This window comes from Semicossyphus pulcher, unplaced genomic scaffold (genome assembly GCF_022749685.1).
Source record: "Semicossyphus pulcher isolate SPU_LCO1_2020_fin unplaced genomic scaffold, fSemPul1.0.p SCAF_6, whole genome shotgun sequence".
Taxonomy (NCBI): domain Eukaryota; kingdom Metazoa; phylum Chordata; class Actinopteri; order Labriformes; family Labridae; genus Semicossyphus; species Semicossyphus pulcher.
This window is the reverse complement of record NW_027211737.1, coordinates 17,248,473-17,268,046: the sequence shown is the minus strand read 5'-3', so window position 1 is coordinate 17,268,046 and position 19,574 is coordinate 17,248,473. Positions and strand designations below refer to the sequence as shown.

At 42.2% G+C, this 19,574-nt stretch overlaps 1 protein-coding gene across 1 annotated transcript in view; it reads left to right on the top strand.

Moving 5' to 3' along the window:
* The window catches only part of pcsk5b (proprotein convertase subtilisin/kexin type 5b), a 76,031-nt gene that overhangs the window by 42,853 nt on the left and 13,604 nt on the right, over window positions 1-19,574 (top strand). The window contains 9 exon segments of the mRNA XM_069683022.1: window positions 36-229; window positions 2,565-2,649; window positions 4,648-4,751; window positions 4,880-5,018; window positions 6,137-6,252; window positions 15,415-15,517; window positions 16,293-16,429; window positions 17,939-18,139; window positions 19,428-19,496. Coding sequence (XP_069539123.1) covers window positions 36-229; window positions 2,565-2,649; window positions 4,648-4,751; window positions 4,880-5,018; window positions 6,137-6,252; window positions 15,415-15,517; window positions 16,293-16,429; window positions 17,939-18,139; window positions 19,428-19,496 — 1,148 coding nt within the window.

The following is a 19,574-nucleotide window of genomic DNA, read 5'->3' as shown; positions in this document are numbered from 1 at the left end:
ACTTCACTCACCTCTCTCTCTCTCTCTCCCTCCAGGATGTGCGTGTCCGAGTGCCCCAGCGGATTTTTCAATGACGACAGGAAACGCTGCAAGAAGTGCTCCTCGTTGTGCGAGACCTGCGTCGGCAGCCGCAGCGACCAGTGCTCCACATGCAGGACTGGTTTCCACCTCAACGAGGGCTCCAACACGTGTGTGGCCACCTGTGGCGAAAGCTTCTACCTCGACCATGGTACGTTTCACCGCCGGACAAACTGGCTCCTCGATATACAAACATTTTTAGTGATGAGCGCACGCATGACAGACCGCCATGCAGTCGGGAATCTGTTACATAACTTTTCTTTAATCGTTCCTCGGTTTATCATCATCAAAGCTTGAAGCAAACATCTGTGTGTGACCTGTATCACAAAGAACACGGTAGCATCTATCAACAAAACTGCTTTTTTTTCACTAACTCAGAATGATCCCTACATGAGGACTGATTGTGCTTTCTTATCAGTTTACGGTGGAAAAACACAGGTTGGCAGGAGATTATCTGTTGATTATGTTTCAGAGAATTCAGCTTGTTTTCTTTGTGTGGACCGTCACTTTTAAATAAATAGTAGCTCAGTGGTGTTAACAAACAAACAGCATGTACTTTAACTTCTTACTGGTGTGTCTTATGTTTAAGAAGCATGCCAGCCTGCATGAACGTGAAGCAGGAATGAGACACTACGTACATCTTATAATTATGTCTATATACTGGTGTGCAGCCAGCACAGTGTAAGCTCTGGCAGCTCTGCGAGTCTCTGGCAGCAGATCTGATGTGATCTGATCCGAGTTCAATCACAACATTTTAACAGGCCAACATGTAGTTGATACTTTCTGCTTTTGAAATGTTGGCACTGCTGAGCATTGTGTTGTGTTAAATGAGCTATCTAGAGTTTGTTTTCTCTTCGTCAGGCTGTCAGCGGGCCAACGTGCATTCCTGCTTTTATCAACACGTGGACACGCTCGCTGAAGGGTTTCTTTACTTGTTTTAAGTTCTACAGAATTCATTTTGGACACAATAATGTCAGCTAGTGGATGTATGTTGAGTATGGAATGAACGGAATCAAGTGTGATGTTTTATTATTTTGTCAAAAAGTGATTCAGTGGGCACAGACTTTAGACGGATTCTGATGATCTCACAGACCCTTAAAAGACTTGTCAGGGAATCTTTAAAAAGTCTGTTGAGTTTTTAAGAACCAAACATTTAATCTCCGGATTACTTATTCTGGACAAGCGTCTTTTTAAAATCCAAATATATCAAATATAATGACTGAAAAATAGAAAATCTTCACATTTTAGTAGTTAGAACCAGCAAATATTTTGCATTTCTGTGTGGTATATGTATAATTTTTGCATCAACAAATGGGTGGATTAACCATTTGACCTCTAGTTCCCTACTTAAAGACATAATCTTGAAGATTTCAGTTTCGTTCTCTTTAGCGGCACCTTAAAGCGATAAACGGTAATTGGGGGAGCATGCTTCCTACATATGTAGACGTCCACAGTTGGCTCCCTTAGTCCCAGTTGTAACTCTTGATTTTCCTCGCTGACGGTCGTTTTGCTTTTTAGACTGTTTGCCTTCATCTGAGCGTCGAGTTTGTTTCTTTTTCTTTGGAATTTAACTTCTTTTTGAAGTTGTATCTGTAGTCATCGATCTTTTCTTTGTTTGTTCAGCCATAGTAGATTACTGTTTAAGCAGCCGCTTAGCTCCGCCTACCCTCTCTGGCAGACCAACCACTGCTGGGTGATGGAAAACGCGTCACTAACATTTTTGCGTGAAAGTCCGTAATACTGCAAATGCAAAGGCTTTCATCAGTGGGCAAAAGGCTCAATCTTTATCGTGTTGCCTCATTCGGTGATAGATAGTGACTGAACAGACATTTATTTAAATTAAAATCTTCAAGATTGTACCCTTTTAAATGGAAGATTAACACTTGAGAGGCAACGTTAAAGTGCATATCCTGCATCCCCCCTGTCATGATTTACAGACTTGAATATCAACCAGACAGTCCTCACTTACCCTCAGTCTCCTCCTTATCTCAGACTGAATGACTTCCCAAACACAACCTAAAAGGTTATGTCATACGTAAGCAAAGATGTTTGGAAATGAAGAAATCACACCTTTGATGAATACTCACGGTCTACTCTGGTTTCCCAAGAATAACAAAACACTGTTTTCACGTATCTTTTTGGCAGACCTCATCCCTGCTGAAGGCAGAAGTGTCCATGTGTATCGTGTCAAAGCGTGTCATTGCCTTTAGTCGGCCTTTTGAAATATTCATCGACATTCCTGTCCTCCCTCACCAACTCTCCAATCTTCCTTTTCCTCCCCGCAGCTTTAGCCTTTTGACATTTCACTTCCCCCCCCCCTCCTCTCCGGCCATCTCCTTGCCCTGCCTTTTCCTCATCTGCCCTCCTTCTCCTCTTCATGATCAGTGTCCTCCTCTGCTCTGTTTCTTCATTTCAAATGCAACAAACCTTCTGTTTCCTATTAGCCTCTGTGTGTGTGTGTGACTGGCTCACTCTGTGTGTTTCAGATTCCAACATTTGCAGGAGATGTCCAGAGAACTGTAAGAGGTGCACCACCTCCAATATCTGCACAGAATGTAAACCTGGCATGAGGTAAGCTGGAGGAAATGAATGACCAGAGTCACTGAGTTTAAAGCATTGAGAACCAGTTCAGTCTTCCTGTATATAATGCTTTATAACATGTGATCATACACCTTGTAACTTGCATTGTTTATATTTTACGAGTACTACGGCAAACAGCTTTTCCTCTGAACAGCGACTGAACTGTTTGGACTCACCTAACTATCTGGCTTTTATATGGCTGTATAGCTGTTTGCTGTTTCTTAATTGCATTTGAACTTGGTGATCTGTCCCTGGAAAACCCTTAAACATTAAACATAATTGTGAACCTGCTGCTAGTAGTCCCGACGGGTGTACGATGACGCAACAATAATTGGTAAGCTAGGTTGTTTTCTGGGTCGGAAAGCTGAATTTCAGATTCAGATGTGCTGTAAAGAACGACCCTGTCAGTAATGCTTTTCCTATTATCGATGATCCATTGATAAAATAAAGAGGAAAAATTAATTTACACATTTTCACCTTTTGTAATTTCCTGCCAGCAGTCCTGTCTGGCCTATTACAGCAGCCATGTAGCTTTTTACAGTATGTTCTTCATTTCTTTTCATTATAACATCCTGACTGAAGTAGGCTGCCTGGGATTGCTTCTTTTTGTGTTAAAGAGGACTCAAATGACGCGTTAAAGGCTCCCTTTTATGGAAATGCATGAAGAAGAAAGCCTGGGTCGACAGAGAGTCGATAACCACCGCTGTGTACCTGTTATTCTGACTGAAGCTGTAGGTTCTGTCGAGCCAGCTTACGCAAAGAGTGTGCTGAACTTGCCTCCGAGTCTACCTCTCTGCTGATCACAGCGTGTTATGACGGCCCGTCCTCCGTCACACTCGTACAAATAGTTCAGGTTTTGTGTGTCCGTGTTGTGGTTTCAGGATAAAAACGTTTTGTGTTCAGCCGCTCCAGCGCAGCAGGAAGACACTGCTGCTAATTTAGACCGGCCCATTGTATCAGTCTGTGGTTTTGGTTTTGCAGCGTGAACCAGAGAAAACAGGGCTTCCCAACTGTTTTCCTCTTGGGAACTAAATTGAGTAACATGAGTTTCACTCTTTGACCAAGGCTTATTAAAGCCCACATATACCGGTGTCATGCGGAGAACCACAAGAAGTGGAGCTGTTGCCCATTTTGGGTTGGGATCCTTACTTGTTTAGTTATCCATGCGGACATGTTCCAGTTCATTTTGTGGCCTCTTTAAACAACCACAAATACACTTGACCTGACGGAGGATAGGCTGTTTCAGAGTGCAAAAATTCCTGATAGGTCGTGAAGGAAACACTTGTGAAGAGTTTAAAACAAATTGCGGTCTTGAACCCAGCTTTAAGTGTTCAGTGTAGCCAGAGGTGGAGGTGGGGACACTTGTAAGCCATAATTTCCTCTGAACGCAAGCGAGGCCACAGTAAGACACATGCTTATACACACACACACACACACATTAACACACACAGCCTTCCCTCTACCATTCAGTTCAGCGTTCATGGTCGGTTAGGAGCAGAGGAGGAAGAGGGGACCAGACGAGATCGTTTCTGGGAAACGTTAGCTAACGCAGACCAGCTGTTTTTCAGCTCAGCGCAGCAGCTCACCAACCTGTCCTCACTTTGACTCTATAAACTCCATACCTACTGAAGGGTAGCTTTGGAGTTTATAAAGGTTTGAACTGACCTCTACCTCTTCATCTGGCTCTTTCAAAACCCTTTGTTTGTATCGGTTAAAACAAAACTTTCTACAGCTGTACTTGAATCCTGATATCGTCGGTGCTGCAGCTGTTTTTTGTCATTATTCTTAAATATCAGCCCAAGGAGGACTTTCTGGCTTTGACTGACTTACAGGTCGGAAGCACGAACGCTTTCTTACATTTCTTAAACTCACCTGTGCTGCTGGCTTTTGTTGCTGAATAAAGCGTATTATAATCTTTTTTTCTTACTGTTATTCCTGTTAATTACTATGAACATATAAATATGAATCGTTTTCTATTTGTCTTTTCAGTCTTCAAGCAAACAAGTGTCAGATGACCTGTGACCCGGGCACTTATTACAATGGCCACAGACGGACTTGTGAGCCCTGTCATCGGGCCTGCGCCACTTGTGCAGGTAGGAAGATTTTGAACAACAAACTAGTGCCGACACCATTAGCGTGACATTTATCGTGAAGGTCAATGTTTAGGTTTTATACCTGATTTGAAAAACATCCCTGAAGTGCGTATCTGTGTGTTTTTCAGGCACAGGAATAGAGGCGTGCACAAAGTGTGCAGAGGGCTACCTCCTCGAAGACTGGCGGTGTGTGTCGACATGCAGCACTGGCTACTACTTGTCGGAGCAGACCGCAGACAACGGGCAGGTTCAGAGGTCCTGTAAGAAGTGAGTCAGCACACCTGCCAACACCTCCACACCACTTTTAGACATCCAGTCTGCAGAATAAACAAGAAAAGTAGAGCCATAGCGAGTGGAGATTCTCCTAGCATTCCCTGTGGTCTCATGCCTCGTGCCCGCAGGAATATTGGTTATCATTTTATTTTTTAAGGCTCAATCTAAAACTTGCTTCAACATAACATTTCTTAACTTAACCTGGATGAAGAGAAAAGTAAGGGAAATAACACGATGACATATTTTTGATGATAGTGTCATGACTCCTTTGCCTCCTATCACACCCATATTGAAACTCCTCCACAGTCAGACATCTCGTCTGCTTTTTTAATGCTTCATCGAGGTGGACTTGCCTCCTTGCTGCTTTTCTCTCCCACCTTGAATTATTTATTGCTCTCTTGACCCTTTACCGTACTTGATTTCTTAATTCTCTGTGAGCTCCCCCGTAGCCGGATACTTTCCAATAAACTTTTGCCTCACTTCCGCATGACCATGATTGTGTATCTGCTGACTATGTTTTCTTGTTTCATAATACTGCCCCCTCTGCTACCAAAGCTTTATTAAAGATTTTTTTTCATCAATTTTTAATCGTGATTACAACTGTGTTCAAAACTTAATCTCTTATTACACTTTAAAACTTCCAGTTCTTTGCAAAAACTGCAAACAAACAAACAGTGAACGGGCCAAAGCGATGAGCTGCAGCTGTGAAAATGAAAAGCATGAATTATTTAGAGTAAATAGTTTTAATTTTTGTGCTGTGGTTGTAATATCAGCTAATATCAGTTGGGTCGCTCAAATGTTTTTCTTAATTTGGAGTTGATAATTACAGAAATTGTGTTTGAATTAATTATATTCTAACTAGCACTTACACTTGCTAAAATAACACGTCTAAAACTGCAGCGAAAAGTCTCGATAGTTTGTGTTAATGTGTTAAAAGGATGCCTTTATCTGTGTTTGGTCTTCATCATAGGCATCGGCCACTTTCCTTATAGTTTTAGATTAAAGTCAATCCAATTAGAGACATCCGAGTTATCTAGTTGTTAAAGTTGTGATGTGAACACAGCATAGTGCTGTATAGACTAGTATCTAATTCTTCATACATTAATCGACAGGTGTGACCATAGCTGCTTAGACTGCTCAGGGCCCGGGGAGAGGAACTGCAGCAGCTGTGTCGGCGGTTACAATCTGGAGGCCGGAGCCTGCGTGGTCAGCACCATCTGCAAAGATGGTGAGTTGTCAGATTTCTTATCTGCAAAAACTGCCTCAATGTGTTTATTTTGTGCCTGTTGCATTGTCTCAGGCAATAGTCATTATGCATACAAGTACAGTGCATTGTGAATCTGTGTAAGGACTTAGAGCATCAGTGAATTGGACAGAGCAGGAAGAAAACTTTATAATGCATTTTATTCATAACAGTATTTTGCAAGATGTTGAATGAAATTAATTCTCCCATCTAAACAAAGAGCCAAAGGCCTCAAGGGTGCAGATTGACATCTCGGTTCTAACACTATTTTCCTCTCCATTTGAATTGAATTGTGTTATATTCCACTGGGTTTAACAATTGCTGCTTTATCAAGTAAAAGCTAAGGACTCACCTGTGGCCTTCTTTTAACTACTTCCAAGCTTTGTACTAACTTTTTGAATCAAACTGCTCCAAGCAGGAAGGCAGCGTGTCCTTGCTTTGCCTTTGTCATGTCTATCTGAAGGCCTCATTCGTGTTCTGCACATTATTAACATATTATCTTTCTATTATTACACACTCACACACTCGTATAGCTTTAGTCTGACGTAACGTCTCCTGAAGCATCTGCTGACCCTTTATCCCTTTCCTTCCTCCTCACTAATTTCTTGCTTGCACTTTTGATTTTCTGTCTGTCCTGCTTTATGGTGTAGTCTTTTCTGAGCAGTGCATGTTTGGCTAAAGGATCTTTTAGTGTAAATCTTCCTTTTTCTCTCTAACCGGCTGAGGTGATGCTCTGACCATGAGGCTATGACCGCAGCCTGTGATTTGCTGTTGTTGCCACGACCTTCAAGTTAAAATGAACCGACTGTGTGACCTTTCTGTTGATGATGATTGCTCTGCCTAAAGTGCACCCTCAGTCTGTTTCCAACCTTACATATTGATCAAACTTTGATTGGCAGCCCAAAGGGGACCGCTGTGTTTAATTGCTGTCGACGAATGTAAGGATTGGCTTACAGCTTTTACAGACTGGTGGTCCACTTTGGGTTTCTGTGATAGAAAATGAGACCAAGTTGTGAATTTCAAAAATCTTCATTTTTCTAATTGTGTGACGTTTGTTTTTTTTTCTCTCTCTCTCTGTGTTTTCTCCCAAATCTGTTTTCTCTCTCTCCTGACGTGGATCTAATCACTCCACTGGACAACAATCATTTTCCACCTTGATGAACATCACCTGTGATTGGATCAAAAACTCTTCCTGTCATCTGAAACCTCTCCTGACCAATCACACGGCTCTGCCTGCCATTCAACCATTTCTAATGGTTCTGCCCTGCGTGTGTGTGTTTCCACATGTAACTGAATGTGTGTGTGCATGTTTCCCCCCTCCCCTCCTTCCAATCTCCCCCTGTATCTCTTCTTCCTGGTCTGTGGAAAGCAAATGAAGAATCTTGGGCTGAAGGCAGCTTCTGCGTGCTTGTTAAAAAGAACAATCTTTGCCAGAGGAAAGTGCTGCAGCAACTGTGCTGCAGAACGTGCTCGCAAAAGGGCTGATGGGATGTACTCACTGGGCGTACAAAAGGGAGTGCGGGGGGGATGTGTGGGCAAGGGGGGGGCACCCCTCCTTCTCAAACACCCCCCTGCCCACTCATTCACAGTCACATAATTTATAAGAGAATCTGTGCCTCTTAAAGGGACTGCATCGGAGGTGCGATGACAGGACTACAACAAACCTACCTTCTTTCTGTACTGGGACACACACACGTGGTCAGGGTGTAAAATGACTTATGGGACTTATTTCAAGAACAAACGAGCAAATGAAAACAAAAGTGAAAACACACAAAAGAATAAAAGTGTCGGTATTTTGTGACCAAAGCATCGATGCCAAAATAATTGAACCTTCTTTTTTTGTTGCCAGTGTAGCATAGCTCAAAGCAGGAGCCACTCAGCCTGTGAATCTCTGAAAACATCTGTGTGCATTTTTATTTTGGCTTCTCTTCCTCCTCTCTTTCCAGCGTTAACGATAAACAGATGGAAAGGGAACGTACAGTAGGAAAGGCCCTGGTGTTCTGCCTGTAAATATACGTCAAAGGATCAAAAAATGAAGCTCACTCAGTAATGTGAAAATAATGTCTGTCTGGGCTGACTCTGGCTGTTTAGAGGGGGTGAGACAAATGCACACATAGACAAAGATACATATATACCGCACACACAACACATAAATCAGCCACCTTTGAAGTTAGCTGCTACAGTGTCACCGTAGCCAGACACCGATGAACGTTACTGACCAAAACCACCTCTTTTCATTTATTTAAAAACACAAACCTGCCCTCTGAATAGTGTTTGTTTGTCTTTATCGGTGTGCGTGTGTGTAGGAGAATGCCATTAATTCTTAATGTAAGCCCAGACAGCATTGATTCATTCCAGAGGTACTACAAGACGAGTCGATAGTCATTCCTTCTGGAGCTTTCTGCAGGGAAGGAAACGCTGCAGTGAGTCAAAATGAATCTGAGGTCCTAGGGATGCACCGACACCAACGCCTCTTTAACACCAACGATTCTGATCCTGGATACAAAACCTTCTGAGTATTGAATCCATCCATTTCTATGACTGAATGATTTAAAGCTTTTGTCAGGTGATAAAATAATTGAGCTCGTATTTGTACTGCATTACTTTTATATGTGTTTATCCTCTTTCCATTATGCAACCCCCAATAAAGGGAATTTGTTCCTGTATCGGTGCATCCCTACATGTTACTGTTCAAAAATAAAGTAGTTTTAATGGCAATGCATATCAGCTGAAGTATTGCGCCACACTTTCAACACAGAAGGTCAATGATGGGCACTGAAACTATTCTCATGTTTCAGTTGCAGGTAAACGTCTCTGACGGGCAGACAGGCAGGAAACTGCTGAGGTGAACATAAGAGCTATGACGGTAAATTTAGTTCTAAACACGATTTTTTTGTTCAGTCAACCCAAGAAAAAGTGGAAAACAAACCCAACGAGGCAATCAATTATTTCTATTTACATCATAATTGTTGGAGCTGAAAGTGAACTCACAGAAAATGTTAAATCCCATCGAGCTGAAAGCCGCTCGTGTTATTGCCGACAGACGTCGGCTGTCTGCTCTCCCCTCCTGTCTGTCTCTGAACCGTACCTGATGAAACTCAAAGGTTATTCCGCTGGTGCTTGTTTCGAATAAAGAGCAGCAAATATCATGTTTAAGATTCTTGTTGTATTTGTGTGGGTTTTCACACCTGCAGCTTGAGCATTTACAGTATTAGATGAATTGTTGTACTGTCGACTGGTTATGGTTCTTGATGATTTGTAATAAAGATTGATGACTCCCCTGTTTTGGTTAACAAAAACTTATTCTTGGTCATTGTTTAAGATGACTTCAATTGACTTTAGATTGTGTGGTCGTAGGCGCACGTACACACCCCCCTCGTATAAAAGCTGTTTTTATGGTGTACCTGTGACATATCTGTGACAATGCATTATTAATGTTACTCAAAGTCCTAGTTTTGAAAATCTTTTTTTACTTAAGTGTTCTTATTAAAATGTTTAATCTGTTCATGTTTGTTTTTCTTTTCACTTTACGTTAATGCACTGCTCTGCGTACGTTAGCAGTGTGTTAATGTGGAGGATTTTTATGTGCTTCTCACTGCCTCTGAAACATATGGTGCCCTTTTTTTCACTATTGAGTTATTTTTTCACCGGATTCATGAAAGAGAAAAACACCATTGATATTCACATCATTGCTTTAAGTTTTCAGCATTCGATCAGAGATTGATTAAATGAAGGTTCCACATGCCGCAGGCTGGCAGGCTCTTTAAGGAAACATGTGCACCCAATGACAATTAGGTAGAAGTTTAAACGGGTCAGGTCCGGCTGCTTTATTACAGGTGCAAACTTTAATGTCATTATGGATTAAGGAAAACCTGGTTTACATTGATGTGTGAGCCTGCATTTATTTCAAATTATTCTTGTTCTTTTCTTGCCTTTAAGCCTTGGGTCCAAGGGATTCAAAGCATGTCTGCATGCACTGCAAACTGCCTGATTGATTGTCTGATGTTGCACTTTAAGCCATCAGATATGTATTGTTAATTATAAAAGTATTAGAAGAGTTAAAGGTGCATCAAACAGCTGTCTGTAAAACATTTCAATGCTCATGGTCAGTGTGGATGCCAATATTGCCTCTCCTGTGTACAATAAGGCTGTAACTGTAGTCCCACTTCCTGTTGAACCCACACAACTTTCTTTTTTTATTTTGTTTTCCATGTCTTGAAACTGTTTATTACAAAAGCAAATGCATTGTCACCTTACAGCTAGAAGGTTCCTGGTTCGAAACCCGATTCAGATGTAGGAGGCCTTTCTGTGTGGAGTTTGCATGTTCTCCCCGTGCATGCGTGGGCTCCCTCCTCGTACTCCGGCTTCCTCCCACAGTCCAAAGCAGGGCCGGCTCACGGAATAGGCGATATAGGCGGTCGCCTGGGGCGCAGGCTTGAGCCTCAAACGTTTTAATGAAGCCCCAATGTTAAATTCAAGCCTACTGCAAGACTGACACCTTCACTCCCAACCTATCTCGCTGCTCCGCTCGCATGTGCCATCACTCTGCAGCTCTAACTTCCTCGGCCATTCACTCAGCGCGCCCTTCCTGACACGAGTTACAAGAGAGGAGAGGAGAGATGCGTTCAGGCCCAGTTGGAAAACTTTTAATAGAGGGTTCGTCGTGCAGATAATGTATGTTCTGTTGTTTAATTAGCTCGACCAACTCGACTAATCCCGCATGTGATACAGACAGACAGCATAGAAAGGGAGGGGAAGAGAGACAGCAGCATGTGATGGAACGAGAAAGAAAAGAGACAAAGAAACTCCATCTTAAAGGTCTTCAGGTCTCTTCTGGATAACTGTTGCACACTGGCATGCAAAATAAAAAATTATATTTTACCATTTGCAGTGGGGGCTCCAAACACATGCTCGTTGAATTGCCTGTAGGGGTATGTGAGCGAGAAAGGTTGTCTGTCTCTATGTGTCAGCGCTGTGATTGACTGGCGATCAGTCCAGGGTTTACCCCGCCTCTCACAGAATGACAGCTGGGATCGGCTCCAGCCCCCCCTTAACAGGATAATGGATGGATGGGTTGATAAGCAAATGTATCAAAGCAGGAATTTTCATTCTTTAAAAGAGCTCTTCGATGCTGTTCAGGCTGTCATACAGGTATTAGAGTTGCTCACACGCTTGTGGAGTGCAGGATGTAACTTGATGTACAAACTTTCCATTACAGAGTTAGTGTGAGAAAAACACACAGTCACTTTAAATAAATCCAGCACAAGTTTCTTTGGATCCTACAAGATTAACCAAATCAAACATTTTGTCTCTGCAGTCATTATGGGCTCATTTATTTCAACATAGAATAAAAGTGGGGCTCTTGCACACATATGGTGTTTAATCGTCACAAATATCTCCCTTGTGTTAAATCTGGCCATAATTATCATGATCCCTCCAAATATTTGCATCTACTGGCACTCAAACAATGTTTATCTTATCCTATTGTATCTCATGGGAGGCAGCACGCTGACTCAGAGTTTGTCAGTTTGTGTGTGTTTGTCTCCCTCCCAAAAGGTCGTTTATTTTAGGTATTATTTCTGACATTGCCCTTTAACACGGCACGGTCTTTCCTAACAGTTACTGAGGACAAATATCCCCACATGGATAAGTCATTTCTAATTTATCTCAGGTGAAAAAGCAGGAATGCTCCCCCGTGGTGACAGATAAAATATGTTAGATAAACAGTGTAGTAAATATTCTCCTGAACCCCTGCTGCTTTTAGTGAATGTATCTTTTTTTCCTCTTTTCTCTTGCTCCAAGTCTGTGCAGGTATCAGGAGGTTGAAGGGCCGGGGAATTGGGATTCAGCACCAGGTGTGGTTGATGTCAGTGTGATATCTGCCAACAGAGCTCCCTCTCCTCACAGAGTAGACTGTCAATGTCCTCACAAGGTCAGCCTAGTCCATAACAGCGGAAAAGTTTCCCTCCCCTGAGTGTCGGCGTCTCTTTTCTCTCCCCTTCATTCGGTGGGAGTCCAAAGTGTCTGTTTTTTGCTGAGTGGAGTTGTGCGGCTCTCCGTCCCTTGAGAACTTGGCTCCCTGTTTGTTTGTGTGCGTGAGTGAGGGGGAGACAAACAGAAAGACACGGAGATAATTTGTGTGTGTGCGTGTGTAAGAGAGAGGGAGAGTGACGGCGTTTATTCGGGGGCTGTTTGAATGTTTTCAGCAGAGCTCCACTGAATGGGAAGCCACCGCCTGTTGTGTTTGTACACAAAGAAGCGCTTTTGTTTTGAAAGGAACAATTGAGCTTTTCACAGAGAGCACAGACAACCTCGCCGCTGCCTTAAAGGATGCTCACACAGACACACAAACACAGCTCCGGCCTTATGCCTGAGCCTGTGTCTGTCACCTTTGTCTTATACAAAGGTAGGATAGGAGACAATGTTGATGCCTCTTTTGTTACGGCTCCTTTCAGTGCTGCCAAATGTGAAGCTGAAGGTTGATTGAGCTTTCAAAGAACTTCTCTCTCAATCCTCTTGAAACTTTGGACACAAAAGCTCATATATATATATATCTTTGTCCCAAAGTTTACATAACAATAAATCATGCTGCAGAAGAAGAAAGACCATTCTGTAAATGTCATTAATTATGATATTACAATTGCAGAACAATGATTAGTAGTGCTGCATATCGCAGAATAACAATAATATATCCTCCTGCTGTGTGACAATGCTTTGATTAATGCCAGTGACTCAACAATCGCTTTGCCAGGTGTTGAGATTTCTGGCGCCCAAAACTTCATTTCCAGCCTGAACTTCGTTTTGTAACAAAAAACTTTCCTACCTCCCGAAACCTACGCACACTTTCAGCATTTCCAACATTTGCAGCATTGGAGGATGTGGCTGCAGGAAGACATTAATTCTAAAGTTAAAAAAAACAAATGTTGAGTTGGTATTGCTGCACAGTTTTCATGGTACACAAAGTATTTTCCAACCAAGTTCATTCATTCTGTATTCAAGTAGAAGTCCAGATACGTGTGTAACAAGACTAGGTCAAAACCTATGTAGCGCGTTTAAAAGCAGGTGCGCGCTGCGGACGTAGGTGAGGACAGCAGAGGAGCAGCCCCGCCAACTCCCCGAGCAAAGTATCCAGAGCCGTATAGACAGAGAGTCGCGTCAGTGGAGGTCCAATGCTCCGTGATCCGTCATTGCGATGTCGCAGGTCTCTCTCACTACGGCTCTGAAAGTACCGTCACTCAGTCAGTCAGTCAGTCACATACAGACCCGTGTGTAGGGCTGACCCCGGCGGTTAGCCAAAAAAAAGAGACTCTGGTAAAAGTAGAAGTACTGATTATAACTAAAGTAAAAGTGAAATGTTACAAGCTTTGAAATGTATGTAAAGTGTAAGGACGTTTCTATCTGCTGTTTCTGTGCAAAGCTGACTGATCCTCAAATCATAATTGGGAGGATTATACTAAACTTGAAATAATATATCTATATATCTATATCTATATCTATATCTACATATATATATATATATATATACTAACAAGGAAACCAAGGAAACAACTTTTCTATGTGTTATTGTCCATACAGGTTCTAATCTTATCTAATCTTGATGGTTGGAAGGCAGCGCACAATGATGCAAAGTAAAATTAATTTTGAAATCGTTTTGAGAATGTACAGATTCCAAGTTACAGATATTTGTGTCAAAATAAAGGGCGTAAAAATGAAAGTTGTAAGAAGTAAAGTACAGATACCCAAAAACACTCTCAGTACAGTGCAGAAACAGAATAAGTACTTTTTTTACTTTCCATTCCTGTCATCTAAGCTTGTGCAGTTTCAGATTTGAGAGTGGCTACAGTGAGCCCTGAGAGGCGTAGGTAACACTTAGTGTATTCAGACTGTGGGAACGTGGAGAGAACACAAAAACTCAACACACATGCAGGAGTTTTCTGCCGTAAGGCGGCAACTGTAAGTTTTTATTGGCTGTGTCAGGTCACTTTAAAGTTGATACATCCCAGCTGGACATGTTTTGTTCTAAGAACGTTCTGAGAATGTGCGATGTTCTGGTAATGTTTTGAGCGGGAAGTTTTTATTTGGTTCCCAGAATGTTTTTTTAATAATAGGAGAACGTTCTCTGAAAACATTTCCAGAAAGTTGCAGTGAGAAGGTTCTGTTGTTAACAAATCACATTTCAGGAACGTTTTATAAATCACGTTGTGATAGTTCAGGCCGTACGAACGTCCTGAAAAGATCCTCAGACCGTTGCAGTCAGCATGTTCTACCTTTGTTTTTATGTCACATTCAGCAAATGTTTTATAAAAGGCGTTCTGACATCCCAGGCCTCAATAACATCCTGAAAATATCTTCATACTGTTGCAGTTAAAATGTTTTGTCTTAGTTAAAGTTTTAACGTGAAGAAGAACTTTATTTGAAATGATAAACATCCTTAAAGCGTTCTTTGAATATTAGATTAAAAGGTTTTCTTTCAAACGTAATTAGAACATGTAGGTCATGTTAGCCACTGTTATGGGAACGTTCCCCGCTAGCTGGGATATTATTATCTGTAAAAGTTTGGTAACTTAATGTTTCATGTTAAAAATCAGCCGTCATCTGTGTTTGATTAAAAAGTCTTGAGTTGTTTTAAGAATCGTCATGTTGCTTTGATAAAGTATTTCTGATTCTAAAACTCACAAAAGGCCACAAATAATATCTAGCTCACTGTAAAAGCACTCGGTTGTTAGAAAGCACGCCTGGATTTTCAATACTGATGCTTGATTTTTGTCAACCCTGTGAAATAAATGTGCTCACTATATAACAACAAGACAAAGAGAAGAAGACAATAAAGAGGGATATAGCTGTTACTGTGCGGGAGATGTCATAAGGGCGAGGATAATGAGCTGAACCCTCAGTGATATGAAAACAATAACAAGTGACTGTTGGTTTTAATTGGTGCAATAAGGACACATCCCAGCATCAACTCAGGTCGCTCAAGTGAAAAACACAAGACACAGCTGGTAAACACTTAAAAACAAAGCACGGAGCAACAGAAGTAAGTAATTATTGAATTAGTCAGAAAAAGTTGTTGAAAAGGTTAATAATGGAGAAGAACTTGAGGCAGGTTACAGGTCATGTTGCTGTGATTCACTGTTGCTCTGTCTGCAGGACAGTACATGAGCCCACACGGAAAGTGCCACCTGTGTGATGCTACCTGCCTGCAGTGCTCGGGTCCAGAGAGCGAGGACTGCACCAGCTGCCCTGCAACCCGGTGAGGATCACTCTCATGTAAACACCTGTATTCAACAGACGCAAAGCAACACTGCTGAGGAGGTACTGTTGTTGAACAGAACTTAAGAGCTGACGTTCAAACAAGGACACCCTGAATCCTAGAGACTTCCGATATTTTTTTGCCGATAAAACAACGCTTTAATTCTGCCTAAATGCTCGATGATTCCCTAAAAAAGCTTGACGTAATGCTACGACATTAACTCGGCACGAGTGTGCGTGCACTGCCTGCGCAAAGTAATCAACAATATACAAATAAAGACTAAAAAGTCACAGAAACTCGAGCCAATGAATAGAAGTTAAACAACTTTCACAACTTTTAACTAGCTAACAGTTAGCTCACATTCTCATCATTTTACCAGACTTAACAACATCAAACACGCCGAAAATACACTCACGGCCAAAGCCGACGCTAACAGAGAGTAACATAAACACCAGTGCAAAACTTACTCACATATTCATGGACGCACACACGATAAAAAGAGGCGTGGCGATCACTGATGTCTCCGTAGTAGGTGCAGTAAACAAGTCCGGGCGTGTCTCCCTCACTGCTCAGAAACATGAGTGATCAGACATGTGACCTTTTGTACAACACCTCTTTCATCAATCATCAAAAAGGGTGCATCTGTGATATGGCAGTTTTTGGCAACTTCAATAAGAGTAGGCATGATATCAATTCCACTACAGGGGAGACTTCTCTTCCCTAGTTGCTGATGCTTATTTTCTATGTTCATTGGAAACTACATCCCCACCTGCAGTTTCTATGATGACGGATACTGCAGCATCCGCTGTAAGAAGGGCAGTTATGCGATGGGGAGGCAGTGCCAGCTCTGTCACCACACCTGCAAGGAGTGCACGGACGAGGGACCCGACAACTGCACCAGCTGTGACAAAGGTACACTTACCTCAGTACCTAAAAACCTAAAAGATTTGCATGTAACCCATTGTGTAAATCAAAATTTCAATACTATACCTGGCTGTAAAGAGCTTCCCTAAGTGCAGATGAAACCCTAAATACACACTTGAACCTTTCCATCTTTTTCCTCCCACCGTATCAACCCTGTGTGCTCTTTGCCTTTGAAGTGACACAGGTAACATTTTGCAGAAGTGCTCTGGTCTTAACCTAAAAACCCATCTATCTCGCTATGACTGCAACGTAAGTGAAATCGTGCTTTTCTCGTAACATCGCATGGATCAAGCCAAGGCTCATTTGTGCCGGACTCCACCGATCAATCCTCTAAAAGTAAATGGATCTAATTAAAGCAGTGATTCAGCTAAAGCCTGCAGATAGATGTGTTTAAAGGGGGAATCAGTCATTTGTTCGTTGTATCCTCGCGCTGAGGTCACACAGCACATCTCACAGTTTCTGCTCAGTTAAAGGACAAGCTGTGTCTGGATTTCAGGGCGACTTTTACTTCCTTAACTCTTGGTTAATTTTGTGGTTTTGTGCAGCCCATAAGAAACACTTTTTCATCAGCGTGGATACAATCGTTATGATAAAACCCGGATGCCATTAGAGACTCACAGCTGAAGAAATATCAGCTGAAGGTGGTGCTAATAACTGTGTTTATCACAGTGTCACAGACAGTATTATGGCTGTCAGGATAAATGTATTTACACTTGGGAGATTCTGTTACACACACACACACACACACGCTTTAAGATATCAGACAGCCAACGAGAAGATTAACACCAGATTTCCCCTTCACACACACACACACACACTCTCCTCTCTCTCTCTCTCTCGCTCACCTCACGTGTGCACGGACACACACACTCTCAATTAGCCGGCAAGTTTGTCAGACTGTGTTTGCAGAATGTGGTTCCATTTAATTGCAGGTCTGTCTGAGACTCAATGAGACATAACAATAATAACATGAAGAGACCCTCCATCTGTCTCTCCCCGTGTCATTTCTCTCTCAAAACAACCGCTCTTATCTTAGCCAGTCACACTCACTCGCACACACGCACACACACGCACACTCACACATCTATGCTGGTGAGCAGACGGTTGTTGATACTGACCTTTGATAGTCATGTGGCGTTTTACACCCCTGCTGTGTCTAGAAGGTAAAAAAAAAAGAGAAAAAACTGCAGAAAGGAGCGTAACAGGGAACGAGGGAAGAGAGGAAGACAAGAAAAGAGAAGAAAATATGTCAATTTTAAAGCCCTAACATGAGCAGGATTCTTTTGTCATTTGTGTGGAAGAAAGGCTGCTATAGATGTGCTATCATTCCACATTATCACTGTATATAACAAGTTAAAGACAACCCCGTGTTTATGTGCGTGTGCATGTGTATGACTCCCTGTCTGAGTATGTCTGCAGGCCTGTTTTGTGCATCAGCACTCTTTGTCCTTTCTCTGAGTCCCTCACAGCTTTCCTTTTCTTTCCCTCTCCATATAGATAAGTTTGAAGTGAGCAGGTACTTCTATCAGGGTCAGTGTCGGGAGGTCTGTCCTGAAGGTTTCTTCCACTCCACATGGAGACGATGTGAAGCCTGTCCTGCAGACTGCATCGTCTGCTCAGGAGCACATCACTGTGTCCACTGTAACCCCGGACACAAGGTCAAGAACGGCCAGTGTGTCCCTTTGGAGTGCAGCGCAGGTGAGATATGAGACTTTGTGACGGGAACTCATCCTACTGTCACTGTATGAAATGTGGATAATCCTAAAAGAGTGGTTACTTCTACTTGTTCAATCAAATTTAAGGGAGGATTACGTCTAGATCTCACTACTGTTGAATAAATAAAGACGTTAGGGAGGATTTTTTGATGGCTGCCACTGCTGATAAGCACCACTGTCACAACTCGGGGCTGAATTTGGCAAACGTCACTTCAGGGAACACACATGAAGCACGGTGACCTCATTTTTAATGAAAATTCAAAAACAAAGTGTGCTCAAAAAGAAAAAACTGCTACAGTTTATGTTCTGCTGGACGGACTGGCTCCTTTGAACTACTTCGATTTGGAGGTAAAGGTGGATTTCGGTGTCAGGTGTGAAAAATGTGCAGTTCAGAGGAGAAATTGAACCTGCCTGTGTGCCTACCAGTAATGTTTTATAAAAAGGGGCTTTTGAAGGTTTGGGAAGTTAAATAAATAATGCTACATTTCCATCAGGTGATTGAAGTAATTTTCCAAGCTGCCTTCGAAGTACAACATGAAGCAAACTACATCAGAAGGAACATACGCCCAAAATAATGTTTTAAATCAAGCATACATACCATAACATTATTCTGTTTAATTAAAACAACAGTAGATGAGAGTATAGTGAAAGATGAACACATTGCTCTCTCTGTGAAAAGTGACAGGCAGCCAAAGGAGGAGTGAGAAAGTATACTCTGACGTCTGAGATAAGGAGAGGAGAGGTTTAGGTGAGAGGTGTCACTGCACTGAGTGTGAGGCTGAGGTAAAGAGTTATGTTGAGAGTTTATATGTGAGGACATAAAGTTTATGAGTGGGAGGATGAGATGACATTCTTATCATATGAGGCAGGCAGGTCTCAACAGGCCTCACAGACATATTCAACTCGGGAGTCAACTCTGGAGTAGAGGAAAATCAAGCCGCGGTGGATGGAGCGTAGTCTTTATATTCTCATCCTTTGGTGGTATCACAGGCAGAGCAGTGACACCGGACTGATTGATGGGACATGTCATAAACGTTTACAGAACAAATGTATAATTCTTTTGGGGGGGAATTTTTTTTTCCAGAACGATGGCAAAGTTTTTAATTTCAAAATAAGACACGCAATGCACCTGCTTCTGATTCATGACAAAAACAACAGAAACACTAAAATTCTATTTTAAAGACAGGCAGTAGTTTGATTGTGATATCTGCTGTGATATCTGCTTACGTCTCGTGCTTTTCTAATCCACTGTTATTCTGCTGTTCCATCAGGTCAGGTTGCAGATGCAGAGAGAGACGACTGCCTCCCCTGTGACGAAGGCTGCAAGCAGTGTAAACGCAGTGAGTAGACCACATCTTTTCTCACTCCTCACTTTCTCTCTACCCCCTCTCAGACCCTCTTCATCAATGAAAGTGTGA